Source organism: Oncorhynchus tshawytscha, linkage group LG14, assembly GCF_018296145.1.
Source record: "Oncorhynchus tshawytscha isolate Ot180627B linkage group LG14, Otsh_v2.0, whole genome shotgun sequence".
Taxonomy (NCBI): Eukaryota; Metazoa; Chordata; class Actinopteri; order Salmoniformes; family Salmonidae; genus Oncorhynchus; species Oncorhynchus tshawytscha.
The window spans coordinates 33068610-33094469 of NC_056442.1; the positions used below are offsets into that span (position 1 = coordinate 33068610).

Below are 25860 nucleotides of genomic sequence, written 5' to 3' on the forward strand. Positions count from 1 at the left end.
AGGAGAGAGGAGAGAGGGAGAGGAGAGAGAGAGAGAGAGAGAGAGAGAGAGAGAGAGAGAGAGAGAGAGAGAGAGAGAGAGAGAGAGAGAGAGAGAGAGAGAGAGAGAGAGAGAGAGAGAGAGAGAGAGAGAGAGAGCTCTAACTCTAACAAAAGCCAAAGCGTTATACTCCACAATCTGAGCTCTGAGGCGCTGGTGACCCAGGCCAAAGTCAACTTCCACCTAATATCCAATATTCGGATGCTTTTACAAAACAGATTTCTGAAACTCAATTACTTGTTTGGGAGACGGAGGAAAAAACACTTCAAGGAGCCTACAGTAAGCCGTTCAAAATCTTATCAGACTTTAAGACGATTACTCCATTCCTTATCTCTCCAAGCACATAGCTGTGGTGGTAGCCTAGATGAAATCACCTCTCCTTTAGGAAATTAAATAATGGCTGAACATTGCTAATGCCCTAATACTGTGTTCCTCAATATTTACATGGCAGTATCAGTGGAAAGGACAGTGGCAAAACTTCAACAAGGAGGTTTCCAGATATTGTGTCGGCCTAACGTTACAAAACATTAATCAGCTTGGCCTAAGGTTACAAAAACAATCAGCGCGTTGGAGGGAGTTCACACTGCCAATCATCACTCAGTCTGGGACGTGTAGGGGTTGAGGAGAGGTGAAGCGATGTTGTGATGGAGTGATGGAATAGTGGCGGAGGGGTTGAGTGAGGGAGGAGACAGGGTCCCCCTGTTCTCATCAATGGAACGCACTGGGTCAAATCCCAGACAGGACTTCCCAAATAGCTGCCAAACCCGGGGCGACTCAACCACGATGAAAACATAGGGGTGATAAGGGAGATGTAGCTGACAGTCCATCAAGAGAGGTAGCGTAGCCCCTCATTGAACTACAGAATGCTACACTGCAGGTTTCGCCCATCATTGACATGCACTCTAATGCATTCTATACAGATTAGCTAATAGCTACATTACCCACCTCCTGCTCTCATTAAGAACTCTCATTTCCTTCCTCTTTAAAACACTTCAGTAAGGTTTCTTAGACAACAATGTATGAGAGGAATTTTCCTAGTTAAAAGCATAACAGGATACTCTGACTTGATACTACCAGACTAGTCTGGTTCAGTACCGGTACCTGTCTTGTGCCTTCTAAAGAACTGTATAAAACAGTATAGAGTGCGAAAGAGTGAGTTGGAGCAGATAGCTTACCAGGTTTGGGGCCCTTTCCACCGACTCCTGTTGAACAAAGCACACAATAATTAATCTACAAATGATAGAAATACACTATAGTTGAATAAACATATTTAGTTCCATCATTGACACTGCACATTCAAAGAGAGTGCTATAGTTGACAGTGTAGGTGCTTTAATATAAATGGTCTCAACTTTCAATGTTCTGTAGATAAGTACACACCTCCTCCTCCGAGGCCTCCAGCTCCTATGCCTCCAGCCCCTCCACCAGGGACCAGACCTCCAGCACCAACACCACCCCGTCCTCCATATCCTCCAGCTGGGGGAAACATAAGGTCTGGTTAGACAACAGGTCTTTGTCATTACCTTCACCATCATCTTCTTTATTGTCATTATAATCATTATCACCATCATTGTCATTATTGTCATCATCAACACTTACTACAGCATGCAAGCCTATAAGACAACACTTCCCTTACTGCATAGCCATTCCCTGACAGCAACACAGAACACACCCATATGGAGGACAGGACAGCACGCTGTGGTTTTATAGGTGTGAGGAGAACACTCTAACTCCCTGTACACCTTCTTAAACACACCTTGAGCTTTCTGGGATGGAACCAGGCTAAACCGTACAAAACTATTCCTATTCTCCAGCAGTTTTGTGAAATAGCTACAGACTTAACAAGTGTGATGGCGTGGTAGTTAACGTGGTGTACTGTAGTGGTCAGGGTGTTCAGTATGCATGCTGCTGGGTGTGTCTCTGCTATGACAGTGTGATAAGACAAAGGCCATATATAATAACCACTCTCCATATCTCTCTATGTGAATTGCTGTGATGAGGGTGGCCTGGTGCTTGTAACCCAGTTCAGTCCCCTGGCCCACACGCAAGACAGGGAGCTCAAGCTCTGTGACAACGTTGTGGTTTTGAAAACCCTGTATCTGTAGTCATTGTTCACGGAATGACTGTAGGTCTCAACAGTAGCATACTGTAGATGCTGTCTCTTTTAGTCCAGCTAAGGGACAATTATTAGAGGAGGGCTTTACAGTAAGTGTTTTCTACTCACCACCAGTTTTAGCTGGTTTGTAGCCTGCTCCTGCGGGTATCCCACCAGCTCCTGTTGGTAAAACAAGAAAAGCAAAAGAAAACAGAAGAGAAGCAGAAAAATAGAGTTAGAGTGAAAGGTTTGACGTTTGTTTTAGCTCTCCCCCTGGCTGCTCCCTCCCTCACTTCGGTCTCTGACCTGACCAGATATCTCCACACAGAGACTAGACCACTGTGGTGGGTAGGAGGCTCTAAATCGCTACCCCTTTAAATCTTCTAAGTTTGAGTCCCAAATGGCACCCTATTCCCTATATAGTGTACCACTTTTGACCAGGAACCTAGTCAGAAGCAGTGCACCATGTCTGGAATAGGGTGCAATTTGGGACACACTCTAAATCTCCAACTGTATCACAGAGACATCTTCCAACCTCAGAGTGAGGAGTGGAATGCAATGGGTCGGTGTGGCAACTCACGCTTCCTCACACTGTATTTCACTGTAATTTATGGCCTCAAGGATGTTACAGTGAAAACCTACGGTACAGCCACTTTATACTTCTCCAGAGGGAAATGGTACAGTACAATGGGAAATAGTACAAGCGATATTGCGTTTTTGTGTATGACGGTAATGATTAAGAGAGCCACGTATGAGACAGACTCTTCGGACCATTTCAAGTTGCCCGGCTCGGCCTGCCCATCATTTAAGGCTGGTTTTAAGGCTGGAGGTGTGTGGTTCAACTGTCCTGGAGGTTGTTAATATTTTACATGCTGAACACAAGTGAAACCCAACAGCCACGGTCGACTCTCAGTGGGTTTGGAGAGGGAGAGCAGTGGTGATCGCTGGTTGGTTTGTGGTTGAGTTGGAGACTTGCAGTACTGTACACTACAGGCACAGGGCTAATGGTTAAACTGTGGGTTGCAATACTAGACTGTTACCCAACATGTGCCAATATTTATTCAGTAAGTAATGCTACAGTAATTTAGTCATACAGGTTTTGTGTTGTGTCCTGGGAAACATGAAAGGTGTGTGTCGTTGAGTTTTTACCAAAAAGTTATATTTTGGTTTCATCTGACCATATGACATTCTCCCAATCTTTTTCTGGATCATCCAAATGCTCTCTAGCAAACTTCAGACGGGACTGGACATGTACTGGCTTAAGCAGGGGGACACATCTGGCACTGCAGGATTTGAGTCCCTGGCAGCGTAGTGTGTTACTGATGGTAGGCTTTGTTACTTTGGTCCCAGCTCTCTGCAGGTCATTCACTAGGTCCCCCCGTGTGGTTCTGGGATTTTTGCTCACCGTTCTTGATCATTTTGACCCCACGGGGTGAGATCTTGCGTGGAGCCCCAGATCGAGGGAGATTATCTGTGGTCTTGTATGTCTTCCATTTCCTAATAATTGCTCCCACAGTTGATTTCTTCAAACCAAGCCGCTTACATATTGCAGATTCAGTCTTCCCAGCCTGGTGTAGGTCTACAATTTTGTTTCTGGTGTCCTTTGACAGCTCTTTGGTCTTGGCCATAGTGGAGTTTGGAGTGTGACTGTTTGAGGTTGTGGACAGGTGTCTTTTATACTGATAACAAGTTCAAACAGGTGCCATTAATACAGGTAACGAATGGAGGACAGAGGAGCCTCTTAAAGAAGAAGTTACAGGTCTGTGAGAGCCAGAAATCTTGCTTGTTTGTAGGTTACCAAATACTTATTTTCCACCATAATTTGCAAATGAATTCATTTTGTCATAGTTGAAGTGTACCTATGATGAAAATTACAGGCCTCTCTCATCTTTTTAAGTGAGAGAACTTGCACAATTGGTGGCTGACTAAATACTTTTTTGCCCCACTGTATATAGACTTTTTTTTCTTTTTTTTCTACTGTGTTATTGACTTGTTTATTGTTTACTCCATGTGTAACTCTGTGTTGTTGTCTGTTCACACTGCTATGCTTTATCTTGGCCAGGTCGCAGTTGTAAATGAGAACTTGTTCTCAACTAGCCTACCTGGTTAAATAAAGGTGAAATAAATCAAATAAAAGGAGATGGAGAAAACACCAGTCTTCGTTACCTGTCTACATTACATCTAGCTAGCTACATTTTCAGATATTACACGTTTCTAATATTGTCAGAAAGTCATTTTTATTTCAAGTTAAAGTGTAATGTTAGCTAGCTAGCTAATGTTAGCTGGCGGGCTAGCTAGCTAACATTACATGTATGAGCGCAGAATAACTGACACATTTACGAACACTCAACACCTATTGAATATGGCCTCTGTCTGTAAACGTTGGCAAAAAAACATAATTAAATTGTTGCCAGCATTACAGTTGCAGTCACCAACGTTCTGGATAACATAAAAACAGCCTAACCAGCTCTGCTAGGGAGAGTAAAATGTTCAGAGTGAGCGGTTCTCTCATTTGTGCCTGGAAGTAGCTAGCAAGCTAGCCAACATTAGCTAGGTAGCTTGGGTGCTTGACTGCTGTTGTTATTTCAGAAAGCTTGGATCAACCTTACTCCTCGGCCAGAGCGTCCAGTGTGAGAATCGAGCCGGTTGGTCACATTTCTGTACGGACCTCGCTTTGTCATGCTGAAACAGGAAGGGGCCTTCCCCAAACTGTTGCTATAAAGTTGGAAGCACAGAATCGTCTAGAATGTCATTGTATGCCGTAGAGTTAAGATTTCCCTTCACTGGAACTAAGGGCCCTAGCCTGAACCATGAAAAACAGCCCCAGACCATTATTCCTCCACTACCAAACATTATACTTGGCACGATGTATTCGGTCAGGTAGCGTTCTCCTGGCCTCCGCCAAACACAGATTTGTCAGTTGTGCAAAGCTGTCATCAAGGCAAAGGATGGCTACTTTGAATAATCTCAAATCTCAAATATATTAGGATTTTTTCAACACTTTTTTTACTTACTACATGATTCCATATGTGTTATTTCATAGTTTTGATGTCTGCACTATTATTTTACAAGGAAGAAAATTGTTTGTTTTTTTCAACTGTAAGGAGTAGGTGTCTCCAAACTTTTGACTGGTACTGTAAGTTATCCCATACAAGCTTTTGTGCCAAATACATTACCTTGTTACAGGTGTCAAACCTATGGGCATGTGGTAGCAGTGCATAGGAGAAAAGTGTGAGGAGTGTGCAGAAGGGCATGAGGGAAAGGAATGTGGAGCATTGGGGAAAGTAGTCGTATGTGTTAATTGTACTGGTCCCCATGGGGCTGGGGTTCAGAAATGTCCGGTGCGAGAGAGGCAGGTTGAGGTTTCCAGAGTTAGAATGGTACAGACGTTGTTGTATGCTGAGACAGTGAAGAAGGTAGAGGAAGATGGGTCGAAGGGGAGGAATCCTGAGAGGAGTGGTATGAGTCGTAGAGCTGTACCAGTACAGGGGGATCGGCCAACAAGTCCTACTGTATATTGCATCTGAAATAGTTTTCAAAGTTGGATTTTTCAGCAAAACAAGGGGTGATACGGGATGGAAGACCCACACCTGACATTAGGGACTTTACGTCAAAGGAAGGGACAGAAATCATTTCAATCTGAGTGGTGTCAACAGAAGACTGGCTCTGTGGACAACAGTCAACAGCATCAGTTAAGAGAACATTTTCTGCACTGAAACAAATATTGATCAAGGACAACTCTCATCCCTTGCCATCATCTCCATCGTGACCGAGATATTTTTAAAACTGAGGGTCAACAGTCAACTCCCAAGTCACTGATGTCTTTAACCAGAAGGATAGACGTCAGATGGGTGGGCTTCCGGCCTCAGACCTCACCGGACGTCACTGTACTTTATATAAAGAGACATGCTGTGTCATGTGTTGCACTATGCAGGCGTAGGTAGCTAATATGTTACCTGGGTAGAGACCAGCACCTGGTCCAGATCCTCCTGCTCCTGGTCTGACTCCAGCACCAGCCGGCACATACACACCTGGAGAGACAGACAGGTAACATACCTGGTCAGGGACAGCTCTGTATGACTTCACGACACTAATCTAACGGTCCAACATCTAGACTGCAATCCATAGTTTTTAAATGACTATATTCCAAACCTCAGCCATGACCAACACTCTAACTTATGTACCCACAGCCTAACCCTCAACCCAGCTAACCACTCACTCCTTATTCAAAGTAATCTTGAATCTAGACAACCAAAAATCTAGTCTCGCTTGCCTGTGGGATGAGTCAAATCCATGATGTAGTGCAAAACAAAACTATGGTACAGTAAGAGGTCAAGGCAAAGTCTCAATATCAAAAATGCCTTTGTTTTAAGCTAGCAGTGAGATGAGGTATTGCAGTTGGAGGAACAGGGAACATTTTGACCAAGTCTTAACATTGCATATTCATGTTCCCCGTCTCTACCGATTTCCTAGCCGAGGTCCAGCCCAGTCCCGAGATAGATGTTCTATAGGCCATAAATGGCTGCCTTATGTGTAGAAGGAACACAACCGAAACAAGAAGAAACCACTAGTTGTTCTGGGACGACTAACCACACAGCTCTTCTCTGTGAGCGGTGAGCTCAGGCCTCAATTCTAACCTTATATATTTGAAATAAAAACCTGGTTTTGTATCACCTCAAAATGGTGTAGTGCAGAAGCTGAGGACCTTAAAATGATGTAGATTATATTGAATGACTTTTACATGTGTTGTTGTTGAAGACTAATTAATTTAAGCCACATGTCAAGGGCCCTCATGTTTTTATTAATGCAGAATATGATGTGAATGTAGGCAGTGCATTGGTATGTAGTCCACTAGGTCCAGTTATTAAGTAGTTAAGTAAAATATTACAAGTTATTACAAGGTATTTCTGTCAGTTGAATTTTGGCAGTATAGTGAATACATGAAGACGGCCCTTTTCTGGTCATGTTCAGTTGGGCAAATGGGGGAAGCAGGAGGGGAAAAACCTGTGGGTATGCTGTTGGTGCATAGAGGGAGGTTTGGCCATGGTTTTACGTAACATGCTGTGACGCTGTAAAAAGTTTACTGCCACCATTGCCACATCAATGTTCTTTCTCTCTCTCAGCCCCTAGGAGGAGTTTAGCATGTGAGACGTTAGTGTTACTCAACAAGGTAATCAACAAGAATGTTTGTCTGCTACAGGCTACAGGATTCGGAAATATACTGTAAGAACACCTTAACTGTAAGGTGGGAAGAAGGGAGAGAGAGGGAAGAAGAAAGGGAGAGAGGTGTGTGTGTTAGAGAAGGAGAGCGAGGGACAGAGAGAGACAGAGAGAGAGAGAGAGCGAGAGACAGAGAGAGACAGAGAGAGAGAGCGAGAGACAGAGAGAGACAGAGAGAGAGAGCGAGAGACAGAGAGAGACAGAGAGAGAGAGAGAGGAATAAAAAGGGGGAAACTTATGGCATCCCCCAGCCAAAGCAAACCATGAAGGAATGGAACAAAGCACGCTAATAAGTCAGCTCATGCAGTCGTGTTTCTGGTGGAAAGTTAACATAAACTGTGAAAATCTACACTGGAGCACAACACCGCGCCTGCTGAAGCCCACACTGAGTCACTCATTTGGAGAGAAAGGTTAGCAAGGACAACAGAGTCAGTCATATTCACATAAATCACCCAAATTGCACACCAAAATCTGATTAGCAGAGAGGGAAAATATTTTGTCTATCTGGTCTGTTTTCATTTAACTGAAAATTTATTCTCAATAAAACTCAGTACATGCCAGCAGGGATTTGAATGGTTGTGCTACGGAGCTAGAATTTTTAACATGGTTTTTATGAAGTTGCATGTTGTTTTAAAAACACAATGTTTAGGAGTGTAAATAGGGGTCGGTTTGAGTGAATATTTATTTGAAAGAGAGTGGCAGCCGTGTCCTTGGAAAACAAATGAGCTCACAGCTGAATCGTTCCAAGACAGATCAGAGAGAGGATGCTCTCTAGTCTAACTGCTCTTAATTGAGATGGTGAGGGAGTTGGATGATGGGAAGAAGAGGCGATTGGGTTCCCTTACTGTTTGGACTTGTGGTCTTAATGGCTGGCTGAGTCGTAAGAACTTGCTAAACACACAAGGCTCAAGGTTCCAAAGGAAACATTTTTCACATGGCTGAACATTCAGAGAGGGCTGTCAAGGGCAAAGCATTACACTCTTAGAAAAAAAGGTGCCATCTAGAATCCTTTACACAGAGGGTTCTACATGGAACCAAAAAGGGTTCTACCTGGAACCAAAAAAGGTTCTCTTATGGGGATTGCCAAAGAACCCTTTTGGAACCCCTTTTTCTAAGAGTCTACAACATTTAGCAAAATACTCTGAGGATGGTGTACAGCGCCTTCAGAAATGATTCAGACCCCTTGACTTTTTTCACATTTTGTTAGGTTACAGAGTTAATCTGAAATGGATTTTTTTTTAAATACACTTCAATGTACACACAATACCCCATAATGACAAAGCAAAAACAGGTTTTTATAAATGTTTGCTAATTTATTAAAAAAATATAAAACAGATATATCACATTTACATAAGTATTCAGACCCTTTACTCTGTACTCTGTTGAAGCACCTTTGGCAGCAATTACAGCCTCAAGTCTTCTTGGTTATGACGCTAAAAGCTTGGCACACCTGTATTTGGGGAGTTCTCCCATCTTCTTTGCAGATCCTCTCAAACTCTGCTGCACAGCTATTTTCAGGTCTCTCCATGTTCGATCGGGTTCAAGTCCGGGCTCTGGCTGGGCCTCAAGGACATTCAGAGACTTGTCCCGAAGCCACTCCCTCATTGTCTTGGCTGCCCAAGAGGGCTGTCATGTGCCTTTTACTGAGGAGTGGCTTCCATCTGGCCACTCTACCATAAATGCCTGATTGGTGGAGTGCTGCAGAGATGTTTGTCCTTCTGGAAGGTTCTCCCATCTCCACAGATGAACTCTAGAGCTCTGTCAGAGGGAACATCGGGTTCTTGGTCACCTCCCTGACCAAGGTCTTTCTCCCCTGATTATCCAGTTTGGCCGGGCGGCCAGCTCTAGGAGGAGTCTTGGTGTTTCCAAACTTCTTCCATTCCTTATATAGACAGGTGCGTGCCATTCCAAATCATGTCCAATCGATTGAATTTACCACAGGTAGACTCCAATCAAGTTATAGAAACATCTCAAGGTTGATCAATGGAAACAGGATGCACCTGAGCTCAATTTTGAGTCTCATAGCAAAGGGTCTGAATAATTATGTAAATAAGGCATTTCTGTTTTATTTTATTTTTAATAGATTTTTAATTTGAAAAACCTGTTTTCACTTTGTCATTTTGGGGTATTGTGTGTAGATTGATGAGGATTTTTATTGATTTAATCCAGTTTAGGTTGTAACATAATAAAATGTGGAATTAGTCAACGGGTCTGAATACTTTCCGAAGGCACTGTACTGTATGTGTGAGTGTGCAAGTCAATGGATTGATTTGTGTGTGTGTTCTTAAATGTGTGTATGCTTGCTTGTGTCTGTCCACTCCAGGCCATTTCACTACATGAGTGTGTGGTTGTGTTCCACCCTCCTCCCTCAGCTCAGTTAATGCCATGCCATGCCAGCTCCATGGCAGAGCCCCCAGGTAGTGTCCTGTACTTTAGCCGTTCGCCACTTCAACCTGACCTGCCAGACCTGCATTTCACAATCAAAGGGAGGATTTCCTGTCCCAGGGATGAAAGGGAGGGCAGATGGAGTGAATGTAATTCCTGCTCCAATTTTCCGCTGGCCAGAAGCCCATCCTATCATAACTAATGTACTGTAGCTACCACACCATACTACTGGGCAGAGCAGAACCCAGTAAGGGGCACTGGGTTCACAAGAACCAACCCAATTAGGTACTCATTGACCTCAGCTAAGAAATGTGAACTATGCTGACCTACAGTATGAAGTCATTGGTTTCTTATCGCTCATCTTAATGTCTAGCTCAAACTCTAAGTGTTCTCTAAGAATGATTTGGTCATGGGAGTCTTTTGGAATGCATGTGATTGGAAGTCATACCGGAGGCAAAGGAGACTGGCAGAATTAACCTGCCGTTATATAAGTAACCAATAAATGACCAGTAACCTGATTTAATCCCATATAGGATGTAAAGTAGTTTCTATCTGGTATTCACCGTGAACATAACATGCCATTTCCTGCATTAGCAATCTATATAGTTTATAAGTCAAACATCTGAGAAATATTTGCAAACGATTACATGGTTTCCCATGAAATGGATCTGGCTTACCTCTGAGGCACTGGAACAAACATCTTATTTAGTCTACGATGTTGAACCATGTTTTGGCATCCTCCATTAGACAATAACATTGCTCCGATTGTTTTGAGTTCAAGTTGAATGGGCTCGTTTTGTCCACGAGACTTAAGCTAACAGATTTAGCCCCATAGGGGCGTATCCGCGCTATGTTTAGTTTACAGTTTGCGTATCAGCCAGAGGAATAAGCACTGACATGTTTACCGACCATTAGCTGGCCATGAATTTTATTAAAGCCAGACCAAACAAATCCAAAACTAGAGAGCCGAATACAAATGAAAACCTATTTTAAAAGCCTCTATGTCTGATGGTCTGTTCATTGAAACCCTATAGAGGCCTATAAGGGCCCGAGTTTATTGCAAAGTTGTAGAGCAAAAAAGGACTTCTAATGACTGGATGGCAAACAAATGAGTGATTTAATAGAACTTGTTTTCCAATCCCGAGCATGCCTAATTATCCATGGTCATTGATGGTTTTTCCAATAATAACTGTGACGAGAGACATTTTCTTTAAAGGCACAGTAAAGGACATGAGTGTTTACGCCAATTAAGAGAAAGCTGGTGACTAATATAGTCACTTTCAAGACCTTGCGCTTTGGGTGTCTAATAATTGGTCCTTTTTACAGGATAATGAAACGCCTGGAAGTCAATGGAGCACATGTGCACACAGTCGCACGCGTGAACACACTTAGCTAATTGCTAGCATTCTCCACCCCTTGTTAAAAGCTCAGTGAACCATTACTCTCCTGTCTCCATCCACTGGCTCTGAGAGCTTTCACAGATCTTTAGGCTAAGCCTGAACTAGTATGAGGAATATGAGGAATATGACTAGTCTCCTCTCTAGCCGAGTTAGCTTCCATTTATTTTCCCTTTAGACAGCTCTGCAAGCGTTATAATGTCGTTATACCTGGAATGTAACTTATTTTGTACATAATGTTTCTGCCACCGTCTCTTATGACCAAAAAGAGCTCCTGGATATCAGGACAGCGATTACTCACCTCGTACTGGACAAAGATTTTTTCTTTAATGAGTTGGATGCGAAGGATTTACTTCAGACACCCGTCAAGGCCCAAATCCTGTCATTGTATGAAGAAGAGACAGAGATATCGGGGACGTAGGTCGGGGTGCCTTGTAAGGATCTGGCGGCGAGTGGGTAATCTGCCTCTACCATCAGTCCTATTATCCAACGTGCAATCAGTGGATAATAAAATGGATGAGGTCTGATCAAGACTATCCTACCAATGGGACATTAAAAACTGTAATATCTTGTGTTTCACTGAGTCGTGGCTGAACAATGACATGGATAACATACAGCTGGCTGGGATTTCGGTGCATCGGCAAGATAGAACAGCTGCCTCTGGTAAGACACGGGGTGGCGGTCTGTGTCTATTTGTAAATAACAACTGGTGCACAAAATATAATATTAAGGAAGTCTCAAGGTTTGCTCGACTGAGGTAGAGTATCTCATGATAAGCTGTAGACCACACTATTTACCAAGAGCGTTTTCATCTACACTGATGTTCAAAAGTTTGGGGTCACATAGAAATGTCCTTGTTTTCCATGAAGACATACATGAAATGAGTTGCAAAATGAATAGGAAATATAGTCAAGATGTTGACAAGGTTATAAATAATGATTTTTAATTGAAATAATAATTGTGTCCTTCAAATGTTGCTTTTTTCAAAGAATCCTCCATTTGCAGCAATTACAGCCTTGCAGACCTTTGGCATTCTAGTTGTCAATTTGTTTGAAATCTGAAGAGATTTTACCCCATGCTTCCTGAAGCACCTCCCAATAGTTGGATTGGCTTGATGGGCACTTCTTACGTACCATACGGTCAAGCTGCTCCCACAACAGCTCAATAGAGTTGAGATCTGGTGACTGTGGTGACCACTCCATTATAGAGAGAATACCAGCTGACTGCTTCTTCCTTAAATAGTTATTGCATAGTTTGGAGCTGTGCTTTGTGTCGTTGTCCTGTTGTAGGAGGAAATTGGCTCCAATTAAGCACCAGCCACAGGGTATGGCATGGCGTTGCAAAATGGAGTGATACCCTTCCTTCTTCAAGATCCCTTTTACCCTGTACAAATCTCCCACTTTCTACCACCAAAGCACCCCCAGACCATCACATTGCCTCCACCATGCTTCACAGATGGCATCAAGCACTCCTCCAGCATCTTTTCATTTTTTTCTGCGTCTCACGAATGTTCTTCTTTCTGATCTGAACACCTCAAACTTAGATTCGTCTATCCATAACACTTTTTCCCAATCTTCTTCTGTCCAATGTCTGTGTTATTTTGCCCATATTAATCCATTATTTTTATTGGCCAGTCTGAGATTTGGCTTTTTCTTTGAAACTCTGCCTAGAAGGCTAGCATCCCGTTGATGTTGAGACTGATGTTTTGTGGTTACTATTTAATGAAGCTGCCAGTTGAGGACTTGTGAGACGTCTGTTTGTCAAACTAGACCCTCTATTGCACTTGTCCTCTTGCTCAGTTGTGCACCGGAGCCTCCCACTCCTCTTTCTATTCTGGTCAGAGACAGTTTGCGCTGTTCTGTGAAGGGAGTAGTACACAGCGTTGTACGAGATCTTCAGTTTCTTGCTTTCTTCATTTCTCAGAACAAGAAAAGACTGACGAGTTTCAGAAGAAGGTTCTTTGTTTCTGGCCATTTTGAGCCTGTAATCGAACCCACAAAGGCTGATGCTCCAGATACTCAACCAGTCTAAAGAAGTCCAGTTTTATTGTATCTTTAATCAGCACAACAGTTTTCAGCTGTGCTAACATAATTGCAAAAGGGTTTTCTAATGATCAATTAGCCTTTTAAAATGATAAACTTGGATTAGCTAACACAACATGCCATTGGAACACACACGAGTGATGGTTGCTGATAATGGGCCTCTGTACGCCTATGTAGATATTCCATTAAAAATCATCCGTTTCCTGCTACAATAGTCATTTACACCATTAACAATGTCTACACTGACCAAATGTATGTTAATTTAATGGACAAAAAATAGCTTTTCTTTCAAAAACAAGGCCATTTCTAAGTGACCCCAAATTTAAGAATGGTACGTTAAAATTTTTATAGCTGTCTATTTACCACCACAAACCAGAAGCTAGCACTAAGACCGCACTCAACGAGTTCTATAAGGCCATAAGCAGAGGCGACGGTCATAGGGAAACTTAAATCAGTTTGAAATCATTTCTACCAGGATGTTGCATGTGTAACCAGAGGAAAAAACTCTGGACCACCTTTACTCCAAACACAGACACGTGTACAAATCTCTCCCTCGCCATTAATTTGGCTAATCTGACCATAATTCTATCCTCCTGATTCCTGCTTACAAGCAAAAACTAAAGCAGGAAGTACCAGTGCTCGCTCAATACGGAAGTGTTCAGATGATGCAGATGCTAAGCTACAGGAATGTTTTGCTAGCACAGACTGGAATATATTCAGGGATCCTTCGGATGGCATTGACGAGTACACCACATCAGTCAATGGCTTCATGAAATGTGCATTGATGATATCGTCTCCACAGTGACCGTACGTACCCCAACCAGAAGCCATGGATTACAGGCAACATCTGCACTGAGCTAAAGGGTAGAGCTGCCTCTTTCAAGGAGCAAGACACTAACCCGGATGCTTATAAGAAATCCCGCTATGGTCTCTGACGAACCATCAAACACGCAAAGCGTCAATACAGGATTAAGATTGAATCATACCACACCGACTCTGACGCTAGTCGGATATGGCAGGGCTTGCAAACTATTATGTATTACAAAAGGAAGTACAGCCGCGAGCTGCCCAGTGACACAAGCCTACCAGACAAGCTAAAATACTTCTATGCTCACTTGGAGGCAAGCAACACTAAATCATGCATGAGGGCATCAGCTGTTCAGGATGACTGTGTGATCATGGACTTCCTGACATGCCGCCCCCAGGTGGTAAGGGTAGATAACAACACATCTGCCACGCTGATCTTCAACACAGGGGCCTTTCAGGGTGTGTGCTCAGTCCCCTCCTGTACTCCCTGTTCACCCATGACTGCTTGGCCAAGCACGACTCCAACACCATCATTAATTTTTCCGATGACACAACAATGGCAGGCCTGATCACCGACAACAATGAGACAGCCTATAGGGAGGAGGTCAGAGATCTGGCATTGTGGCGCCAGGATAACAACCTCTCCCTCAACATGTTCTCGACAAAGGAGATGATTGTGGACTACAGGAAAAGAAAGACCGAGCACGGCCCCATTCTCATCATTGGGGCTGTAGTGAAGCAGGTTGAGAGCTACAAGTTCAAATTATCATGGTCCTAACACACCAAGACAGTCGTAAAGAGGGCACGACAACACCTATTACCCCTCTGGAGACTGAAAAGATTTGGCATGGGTCCTCAGATCCTCAAAAATTTCTACAGCTTCACCATCGAGATCATCCTGACTGGCTCCGTCACCGCCTGGTATGGCAACTGCTTGGCCTTCAACTACAAGGCACTACAGAGGGTAATGTGTATGGCCCAGTACATCACTTTGGTCAAGCTTCCTGCCAGGAAGGACCTAAAAATTGCCAAAGACTCCAGCCACCCTATTCATAGACTGTTCTCTCTGCTACCGCACGGCAAGCGGTACCGGATCGCCAAGTCTAGGTCAAAAAAGCTTCTTAACAGCTTCTACTCCCAAGCCATAAAACTCCTGAACAGCTTATCAAATGGCTACCTGGACTATTTGCATTTACGCTGCTGTTACTCTCTGTTTACTCTCTATGCATAGTCACTTTACCTCTACAGTACCTACATGTACATAATAGCTCAATTACCTCGACTAGCCTGTGCCCCGCACATTGACACTGTACAAAAACTGCATTGTTGGTTAAGGGCTTGTAAGTAAGCATTTCACTGTAAGGTCGACACCTGTTGTATTCGGTGCATGTGACAAATACAATTTTATTTTATTTTATTTTTATTGTCAAAGTATAATTATGTTTTTAGATTTTTTTTTACAAATTAATAAAAAATGAAAAGCTGAAATGTCTTGAGTCAATAAGTATTCAACCCCTTTGCTATGGCAAGCCTAAATGAGGTCAGGAGTAAAACTTTACTCAACAAGTCACATAATAATTTGCATGGACTCACTCTGTGTGCAATAATAGTTGTTAAGATGATTTTTGAATGACTACCTCATCTCTCTACCCCACACATACAATTATCTGTAAGGTCCCTCAGTCGAGCAGTGAATTCCAAACACAGATTCAACCACAAAGACCAAGGAGGTTTTCCAATTCCTCACAAGGGAAGAGCACCTGCATCCTGCTTGCAATAAGGCACTGAAGTAAAACTGCATAAAATTGGGCAAAGAAATTAACTTTATGTCCTTAATACAAAGCTTTATGTTTGGGGAAAAATCAAAACAACATATCTCTGAGTACCACTCATCATTTTTTCAAGCATGGTGGTGTCTGCATCATGTTATGGGTATGCTTGTCATCGGCAATGACTAGGGAGTATTTTGTCGGGATAAAATAAACAGAATAAGCTAAGCACAGTAAAAATACTAGATGAAAACCTGCTTCAGTCTGCTTTTCAACAGACACTGGGAGACAAATTCACCTTTCAGCAGGACAATAACCTAAAACACAAGGCCAAATCTACACTGTAGTTGCTTACCAAGATGACATTGAATGTTCCTAAGTGGCCTAGTTACAGTTTTGACTTATATCGTCTTGAAAATATATGGCAAGACCTGAAAATGGTTGTCTAGCAAGGATCAACAACCAACTTGACAGAGGTTGAGGAGTTTTAAGAAGAATAATGTGAAAATATTGCATGATCCAGATGTGCAAAGCTCTTAGGGACTTACTCAGAAAGACTCACAGCTATATTCACTGCCAAAGGAGTTTCTAACATGTATTGACTCAGGGGTGTGAATACTTAAAATAAATAAGATATTTCTGTATTCCATTTTCAATAAATTATGGGGTATTGTATGTAGATGGGTGACACTTTTTTGTATTTAATCCATTTTGAAATCAGGCTGTAACACAGCATATATGGAATAAGTCAAGGGGTATGAATACTTTCTGAAGGCCCGGTATATAACCGAAAAAAACAGTTTGTTTGTGAATTAAATCAATGACACAATGAATGATGTAATGATTACCTTAATTCAATCACTCAATCAATCAAATGTATTTATAAAGCCCTTTTTACATCAGCAGATGTCACAAAGTGCTGTACAGAAACACAGCCTACAACCCCAAACAGCAAGCAATGCTGATTTAGTCCATGTGTAATAATTCTTTGAGTATTCCACAGCAATGATCATACTGGCTGGCGTATGTTCTTCTAATCCATTTTCCTTGATTGTAAGACTAATGATGCCAAGCAATTTAAACCAACTGGAACTGAAAAATAAATATATTTGTGCAAGGCTATGATTAGCCTAACCTTGGGCCTTCACTGATGCACATTTTATTTCTTCCCAGACCAAATATAGAATAAGCAATTATACAAATCACATGGAGTGCTGGACATGTCACTTTGTTGATTAGCCAGTGGTTAACAATTAGACATAAAATAAGCATGCCATAAAGCATTATTAAAACTATGCAGTTACACATTCTTTCAGATTCCTCAATAAGATTTTATGAGTTATTCCCAAGAGTCTGATCCCCTGCTCCCAAGAGTCTGATCCCCTGCTCCCAAGAGTCTGATCCCCTGCTCCGGTTTCCACACTTCAATCAATGTATTTATCTAAAATAATTACTGTCCGTCATATTTTTTTTGCACTGGTGTGTTTAACAATAAAATGCTTTCTAATGACCTTCAATAACATCACTTTCCCAGTTTTATGTAAAGAACTCTTCAAAATTGAGACATAATTAGATATTTCTCTGTCAGTGTTAAATATACAAAACAAATTAAATACTTTTATTCAATAACTTTTTGGGGGCCATTTTCTGTTTTTGATGACTGCACATGAGCAGCAAATGAATCTCATATGGAGGCAGTGTTTGCCACATGCGGTCAGAGCAGAATAGCATGACAATGTCAGAGTCATTTGACAGGGAAAGACTTCCCATAGCATCCATGGAAGACTCTATCGGCCTGGAATTACGGGCATCTGCAAACAAAGACTAACAACCGCAAGAATGTATGAGTACTTTCTGAAGGCAATATACTTACATGAAATATTATTGCATTACTTGCGGTGCTTGTGAAACAAGACGTTGATATGACGTTTATACTGTACACTGCGGTAGGTGATCAAATCAATGATCTTTCAATACATTTTTTCGGTTGCTTGTCAATTTTTATTTAGACCTTTTTGGAAGTACATACCGGGTGTGACAGTGGTAAATGACAATAGTTGCTCAGAGTAACAAACGTATTTTGACATTATAACGCTTGCAGAAGTATCTAATGTGGAAATGAATGGTATTTAACTGCACAAAAAAAGATGCTATTTAGAACCTAAAAGGGTTATTCGGCTGTCCCAATAGGAGAACCAGTATCACACCATCCATGCATCCATCCATCCATGTAAATGAAAGTGTGTCTGTGTCTGGTAAAGCCTGTGTGGCCAGCAGCAGGTCCAGGTCACCCTCCCTCCCAGAAGGTTCTCTGTAGCTCGACTAACTTAATATCAGCCTTCCTATTCTGATTGCAGTGAAAGGCTCAGTCTTAAAGGAGGCTGACATCCTGAGACCAGGATCTACAGAGCAGTGCAGCAGAGCAGAGCGGAGAAGACTCCCTGGTTCCTGGCACTAAGCAACAACAGCTATCAGACGTGTGGCGTCTGGCCTACTTTTTGTCACAGTTTAGCATTATATTTTCCAGAACGCTTAGCGAGAAAAGGGAGGGGGGAGGTGGGTCAAAGAAAGACAAGAGTGAAAAGAGTAAATCTTGATAGAAGAACTCCGTGCCTCTCTCCCTCCACTTTTCTTCCCCTTCTCTCCTCTCTCCCTCTGACTGAACTCAAGGCCCCAGCCCCAGCCGCTCTGATACACACATCTGTGGAGCAGAGCATAAATGTAAAGTATGCAAAGTCAAATAAACAAATGACACACAGACGGTACTATTTTAAAAGGAGGTGAAATTCCGATCTCATCATCGCCACTAATCTTCAGTCCTCCGATGTCTCTTGGGTGAGACAGTACCTACCTACTGTACCGGGAGGTTGACATAGTGCATGATCTCTCTCCTTCATAGGTTCAGAGAGACGATGTCTATGAAAAAAACAAGGTTTGCAACAGCTGCAAATTCCTTCTTACTTCGTAAGGTTTGAAGATTTTATAGACGATGTATTGAACATGACAGGAACGTAAGCTATGGAATGACAATCTGAACTTCACAGAGCAAATTGCATCTCGATTCTAAAGAAACTTACTTCATCACATCTTACACAATCTCTTAAGAGGACAGAGCAAAACTGAGTATGTAATTAGTAGTCTGCTCATTGCCTATGATAAGACTAGCATTTTCAAGGATACAGGTTACTTTCAGTAACCATTCAAGGTAACTTACATTTTTATGTTCAGAAAAGGACATGAATAATGAGATATTTACCCAAGTTTTACCCTCATTCTGGAAAGCATAAGTACTCTGTAGTTCGTTATTACACACTTACAGGGTATGAAGAAAAGCACAAAATGTGTAACTTCCAGTCTTTTCTGAACCAGAAATGTCAGCTAAGTTCGAACAGGCCCCCATTACTACCATTTCATAAACTAGGCAAAAATGTATGTGGGTATGGGACCAGGTCCAAAGATGATGTACTAACTTTGGTGCTAACAAAACAACAAAGATTTATAGAACTCCTAGGTTGACATCACTTAAACCAAGACAATAATCCATGTTACTAAAAAACATCTGTCACATGTTAAGCTTGGAATTTCCTCTTAATCATTTAGATACATTTGCAAGATTGTCCATCTATATGGTGATAAAAGGAACTATAATCATAACATTGCTTTGTATTTTTATCCCTCTTTAACATGAACGAGTAACACTATATGATTGTTTCTTATGTTACCCTCTTAATTATGCCATATGAACCATTTAACGGTGAATACCTGAGGTATTAGGAAAAATAGAAAATGCCATGAACGGGAACTCAATAACTGGAAAATATTACATTTATTTTTACGATGCTTTATGATTGTCATAAAACAAACAGTGACATGCCGCTCCAAACATCTGGCAGATGGAACGTTTTATAAGAGCATCAGAGATGGCTGATTTGACTGAATCTTTACAAGACATGTTCCTTTAGGATCTGCTGCATGGGGTTCATAGTAAACCTGGGAGATCAGATAATGGACAGCGGGGGGGGGGGGTCAAAATTTCCAATAGACTGAGGAACATTCTTGGCAAGGCCCATTTGAGAGTGTTTCGGCCCAGCGAGACCAACCAACCGACCGCCTCCCTCACAGCTCACAGTTTGAGGCCAGTATACCTGGGTTCAAATGGTATTCGAGGTCTTTCAAATACTTTGAGAATTTGCTTTAGCCTGCTTGGAGTGCAAGATGGATGTGGTTTGCAGCTTAGCAATTATTTTATTTGATAGTAAGAAGAAGCTGTTTTGTTAGACTTCAGTGGAGCTTTTGATATAATTGATCATAACCTATTGCAAAGAGGTGTTATGGATTTGCATCCTCTGCCTTATCATGGAGAGTTACCTATCTAATAGAACACAGAGGATTTTCATTAAAGGAAGCCTAATTCAAATTCAGTTGAGTGTGGTGTACCGCAGGGCAGCTGGCTTGGGCTATTATTGTTTTCTGTATTTACTAATGACCTTCCACTGACCTTGAATAAAGCCTGTGTGTCTATGTACGCTGACGACTCAACAGTATACACATTGGGTACCACATTAAAATAAATAACTGACACCCAGTTTTAGAATGGACAGTTGTTATGCACATATTGTTGTTTTATTCCTTTTCCAAATGTCCTAATTGAACTGTAACATGTACATATTGTGTTTTTATTGTTCCTGGAAGATGTTTCATCATTTTTGGGACAAATCACTCGCTCGATGCTAAACCTTATTTAGATCTATTATTGAATAATGTGGGATTGTGCAAGTCAAGGAGACTAAACTGCTGTCTGGTTCCCTAGATAGCAAACTGTCATGGTCAAAACATAGAGACTCAATGGTTGCTAAAATGTGAAGAAGTCTCTCCATGATAAGGCATTGCTGTGCTTTCTTGACATCTCAGTCGACCAGACAGATCCTACAGGCCCTAGTTTTGTCACACTGGGACTATTATCCAGTTGTGTGGTCATGTGCGGCAAAGACGGGAATATGTTAAATTGCAGTTGGTGCAGAACAGAGCAGCACTTAGATATACACGGAGGGCGAATGTCAGTAACATGCATGTCAATCTCTCCTGGCTCAAAGTTGAGGAAAGATTGACTGCATCACTATTGCTCTTTGTGCAAGGTGTTGATGTGTTGAAGGTACCGAACTGTCTGTTGAAGCTGTTGGCACACAGTTTGGACACTCTGTCTAGTTTCAACTGTTCTGCCTTATTATTATTCGACCATGCTGGTCATTTATGAATATTTGAACATCTTGACCATGTTCTGTTATAATCTCCACCCGGCACAGCCAGAAGAGGACTGGCCACCCCACATAGCCAGGTTCCTCTCTAGGTTTCTTCCTAGGTTTTGGCCTTTCTAGGGAGTTTTTCCTAGCCACCGTGCTTCTACACCTGCATTGCTTGCTGTTTGGGGTTTTAGGCTGGGTTTCTGTACAGCACTTTGAGATATCAGCTGATGTACGAAGGGCTATATAAATAAATTTAACCAAAACAGAGGCTGAGAAACACACAGTATTAAATAGAGCCATGACTACATGGAACTCTCTGCCACCCCATTTGCTCAAGTTAGCAATAAAACCAGATTTAAAAAATGGATAAAAGAACACCTTATGGCAAAATGGGGACTGTGAAGAGACACAGAAAATTTGATATATTATCTACTGCATTATGTAGGTGGCAGGCCTTGTTGAAGTCTCGACTTGTGCGAGCCGGAACGGTTCATAGGGCAGGGGACATCTCCTGTTTCTGAAGCGTAAGGCAGAGGCAGGACGTTATGTAGAGTTATGTATATTATGCATTTTATTTGTTCTTTTGTTTTCTGTTTGGACCCCAGGAAGAGTAGCCGTTACCTTCTAAGTGACTATTTGGGGATCCCAATAAAATACTAAATACTATTGATTCCATCGCAACAGTCAAGCTCAATCAAGCCCAGCTAAGGTATTGGAAAGGATTTTGAACCCAGGTTTGGGGGCCAGGCCTACTAGTCACAATGCTGTTCAGTATGGTCGGGAATGAATCATCTGGGTTAAGTAAGTGTGCTTCTTTGTTGAGCATTTGGCACCAGTTGCACGCAGACCAAACATCTTTAGGGAGATGCTTGTGTGGTTGACATTAATCCACTACCGAAACCATGAGCATAAACAAACCACAAAACAATACTTGTTCCCTCACCATGGTAAGGGCTTATGGTGATTAGGGCAGTGCTGTGTAATGTTGTACTCTAGTGTTTTTTTCGAGGATTTCATGTCAAGTCTTTACAATCAACCTGTGGCATTACAGTTGTAAGCATGTTAAAGCACAAATCCTATAATGTCAGACGTGCATTTGTAAATGGGTTGCATTAAACAGCCTATCTGTGTTACATAGACTCACAGAATAAAAGTGTGTGTTGTGTGCAGAACAGTCATGGAGCTACGGTACACCCTGGACATTTCCAGTGCTCTCCTTTTGAAATACGCGTCTATTAAACCAACTCTTCCATCCCAAATCTGGTCTGGTTTGGTTTCTACAACACTCGTACTGGCAAAAAGTGTCATGCTCAAAATCTATAACCAGTGTGTCAGTAATGACTCCATACTACATGTTCTGTAAGCGCTTCAGATGTTTGGATAAGCGATTTCCCAGCCATGCTATCCTGTTCTAAAATGGCTCCGGGAGAGAGAGAGAGAGAGAGAGAGAGTGCAGCAGTGAGAGAGCATGTTTTAATATAAAACTGCCAAAAACGGATAGAATGTCAGAGCTGTTAACAGTCCTGCCAGTGAGTGTGTGAGAGGAATGAATAAACACGGCAGAATGAGAGTCTTATCTCCAATAGCGGCCTCAGGGGGCTCCTGCCAGCGACCCAGGAGCCCCTGCTCACTCTGGCTTTGAAAGGGGTCACGGAGCAACAATGAAGGCACGGCCTGGTTCTCAGAGTGTAACTCAAGACTAGGGTTGCAAAGCTACCGGTAATCTAGCAAAGGTACCGGAACATTCAATCATTTTGGTAATTAACATACAGTTTGGACACACCTACTCATTCCAGGGTTTTTCTTTATTTTTATATTTTCTACGTTGTAGAATAATAGTGAAGAAATCACAACTATGAAACTACACATATGGAATCATGTAGTAAGCAAAAGTGTGAAACAAATAAAAATATATTTTATTTTTTAGATTCTTCAAAGTATCCACCATTTTCCTTGATGACAGCTTTGCACATTTTTGGCATTCTCTCAACCAGCTTCATGAGGTAGTCACCTGGAATACATATAAATTAAAAGTACATTTTTTATGCGTTTGAGCCAATCAGTTGTAGAGGTGGTATACAGAATATAGCCCTATTTGGTAAAAGACCAAGTCCATATTACGGCAAGAACTGCTCAAATAAGCAAAGAGAAACGACAGTCCATCATTACTTTAAGACATGAAGGTCAGTCAATCTGGAAAATGTCAAGAACTTTGAAAGTTTATTCAAGTGCAGTTGCAAAAACCATCAAGCGCTATGACGAAACTGGCTCTCATGAGTTCAGAGTGTCACATGGGCTCCCTCTCCGGCCTCTAGGGCACCAGGCTGCTCGTTATGGCGCACAACTGTTACCATCATTACGTGCACCTGCGCATCATCAGACTCACCTGGACTCCATCACCTCTCTGAATACCTTCCCTATATACGTCACTTCCTTTGGTTCCATCCCCAGGCGTTATTGTTTATGTTCCAGTGTTAAGTCTGTGCGCTGTTATTGTTTTGTATTATGTTACGTTTATTTATTAAAACACTCACTCCCTGAACTTGCTTCCCGACTCTCAGTGCACATCGTTACAGAGTTACCTCTGCTGCAGAGGATAAGTTCATTGGAGTTACCAGCCTCAGAAATTGCAGCCCAAATAAATTCTTCACAGAGTTCCAGTAACAGACACATCTCAACATCAACTGTTCAGAGGAGACTGTGTGAATCAGGCCTTCATGGTCAAATTGCTGGAAAGAAATGCCTACTAAAGTACACCAATAAGAAAAAGAGACTTGTTTGGGCCAAGAAACACGAGCAATGGACATTAGACGGGTGGACATTTGTCCTTTGGTCTGGAGTCCAAATTGGATATTTTGGGTTCCAACCGCCATGTCTTTGTGAAATGCGGTGTGGGTGAACGGATGATCTCGGCATGTGTATTTCCCACCGTGAAGCATGGAGAAGGAGGTCTTATGGTATGGGGGGTGCTTTGTTGGTGACACTGTCTGTGATTTATTTTGAATTCAAGACACACTTTAATAGCATGGCTACCACAGCATTCTGTAGCGATACACCATCCCATCTGGTTTGGGCTTAGTGGGACTATAATTTGTTTTTCAACAGGACAGTGACCCAAGGCACTTCCAGGCTGTGTAAGGGCTATTAGACCAAGGAGAGTGATGGAGTGCTGCATCAGATGACCTGGCCTCCACAATTACCCAATCTCTTTTGTCTGGTACTGTATAATCTATAGCAATCTATTATAACATTGGTAATTTATACTTGAATAACTTAAAAAATATGTATTCATATATATTAATTTGTTTATATTTGTGTCCATATTGTCCATGAGTGGTACCACTTAGCCTAATGAATGAAACATGCAACTAATCAACAATGGCATTATTTTCAATTAACTCTGCAACTCTTCCAACTATTTACTTTTTTTCACAACTGCCACCAGTTTGGTGCCAAAACATTAACAACAAAGACATATTGACATAGTAAAATAATTAAAAGTGTATTTATATTAAAATAAAAATGATATTTATGCTGAAATCCTTATATTAAGCACCAATGGTATTCACTAAATTGATGGTTTATATTTAGAATGTTTTACAGCTTTGTTATTCTATTTTTTATTTTAAAATCATATTTTATTATTTTATATATTTTACACAGTGGGACAGAGATAATTACAGGCACCTGTGATAATCAGAAGTACCCAAAAAGGCCACTAGGTGACTTGTGACAAATTACATAAAATCCTTGAAAGTTACAACATTTCTGGTAGTTTACTGGTAAACTTAACAAGTTACAAGTAATATACCCTCCCTTAACATCCTTACTCAAGACCAAATGTATATCCCTTCCTCTAAAGAGACCAAAATGAAGTCTAAAATGCCTAGTTTTTCTTTCTTTAAATAGTTTTGAGTGGATTCAGTTTTGAAGAAGATGTGATCAAATCACATTACGTTTAAGTCTTCCCCTAAGTGGATGCCCTGTGGCACTGAACAGTAGCCCCTCTGACAACGAGCCACAAGATGCCAGGGTGTCACTTTAGTCCTGTTATCCCTCCCTGGCAGCCCACCTCATACAAAGCGATTAAGTCCAGAAAGGTGCTTCCCTCACAAACACACGTCTCCAATAAATAACTAGAGAGCTACTGCAAAGCTCAACAGAGAAGATCAGAGTCGAGATAATCAGATTGGGAATCTACCAACCAAACCAGCAGTGAAGCATGGGCAACACAACACAGCAAGCCAGGGCAATTCATCACCAGTCTGCCCAACCGACAGGCGAGGTGTGCCATTCAATCTGCCATGATTTCATTCACCTTCAAGTGCGGCCAGGAGAGTTTCACTGAAGGAGAGAACTAACGGATTAGAATCCTCTGAAGTCCTGAAAGCCTGAGCTTTGACGCCAAAAGAGGCAAACTGACTTCCAGGGCTTCCAGGCAGCACTGCATGCAGAGGAAAAACTCACAGGCTTCTTAATTCTTATGAGACTGGCTGGAAGGAAATTAACAGAGTTGGTGGAATTTTTGTTATTCTTTATCCTCTGCCGGTGTTGGTCATAAAACAGAAACTAATGACTCTGACACTGTTTTTGAAACCCGTAATTGACTTGAATTGTCTGGACTAAAGTGACAGAGTACACTGAGGTGTGAACTGAAACATTGATATCTGATACACTTCTTGGAAATGTAGCATGTAAAAGAGTGAACAAACTCTGATTACATTACTTTATGTGACTAAGTACAGAAAAGAGATGGACGGTTGAGAGAAGAGTTGGTCGAATGCCAGAATAGTTATTAATCCCAGAGGGATTGGCAGTAGCATTGGAAGCTGACAGAATGTTTGGTCTTTCCTTCACAAGTCTC

At 41.8% G+C, this 25860-nt stretch overlaps 1 protein-coding gene across 43 annotated transcripts in view; it reads right to left on the reverse strand.

Annotated features, from left to right (window-relative positions):
- LOC112267045 (elastin) overlaps window positions 1-25860 on the reverse strand; it is an 85685-nt gene that overhangs the window by 55561 nt on the left and 4264 nt on the right. For all 43 annotated transcript variants that reach the window (XM_024445080.2, XM_042297378.1, XM_024445073.2 and 40 more), the window contains exons 2-5: window positions 6090-6164; window positions 2263-2313; window positions 1419-1514; window positions 1215-1241 (exon numbers count right to left, since the gene is read on the reverse strand). In XM_024445080.2, the coding sequence (XP_024300848.1) occupies window positions 1215-1241; window positions 1419-1514; window positions 2263-2313; window positions 6090-6164 (249 nt within the window). The remainder of the gene's footprint in view (window positions 1-1214; window positions 1242-1418; window positions 1515-2262; window positions 2314-6089; window positions 6165-25860) is intronic.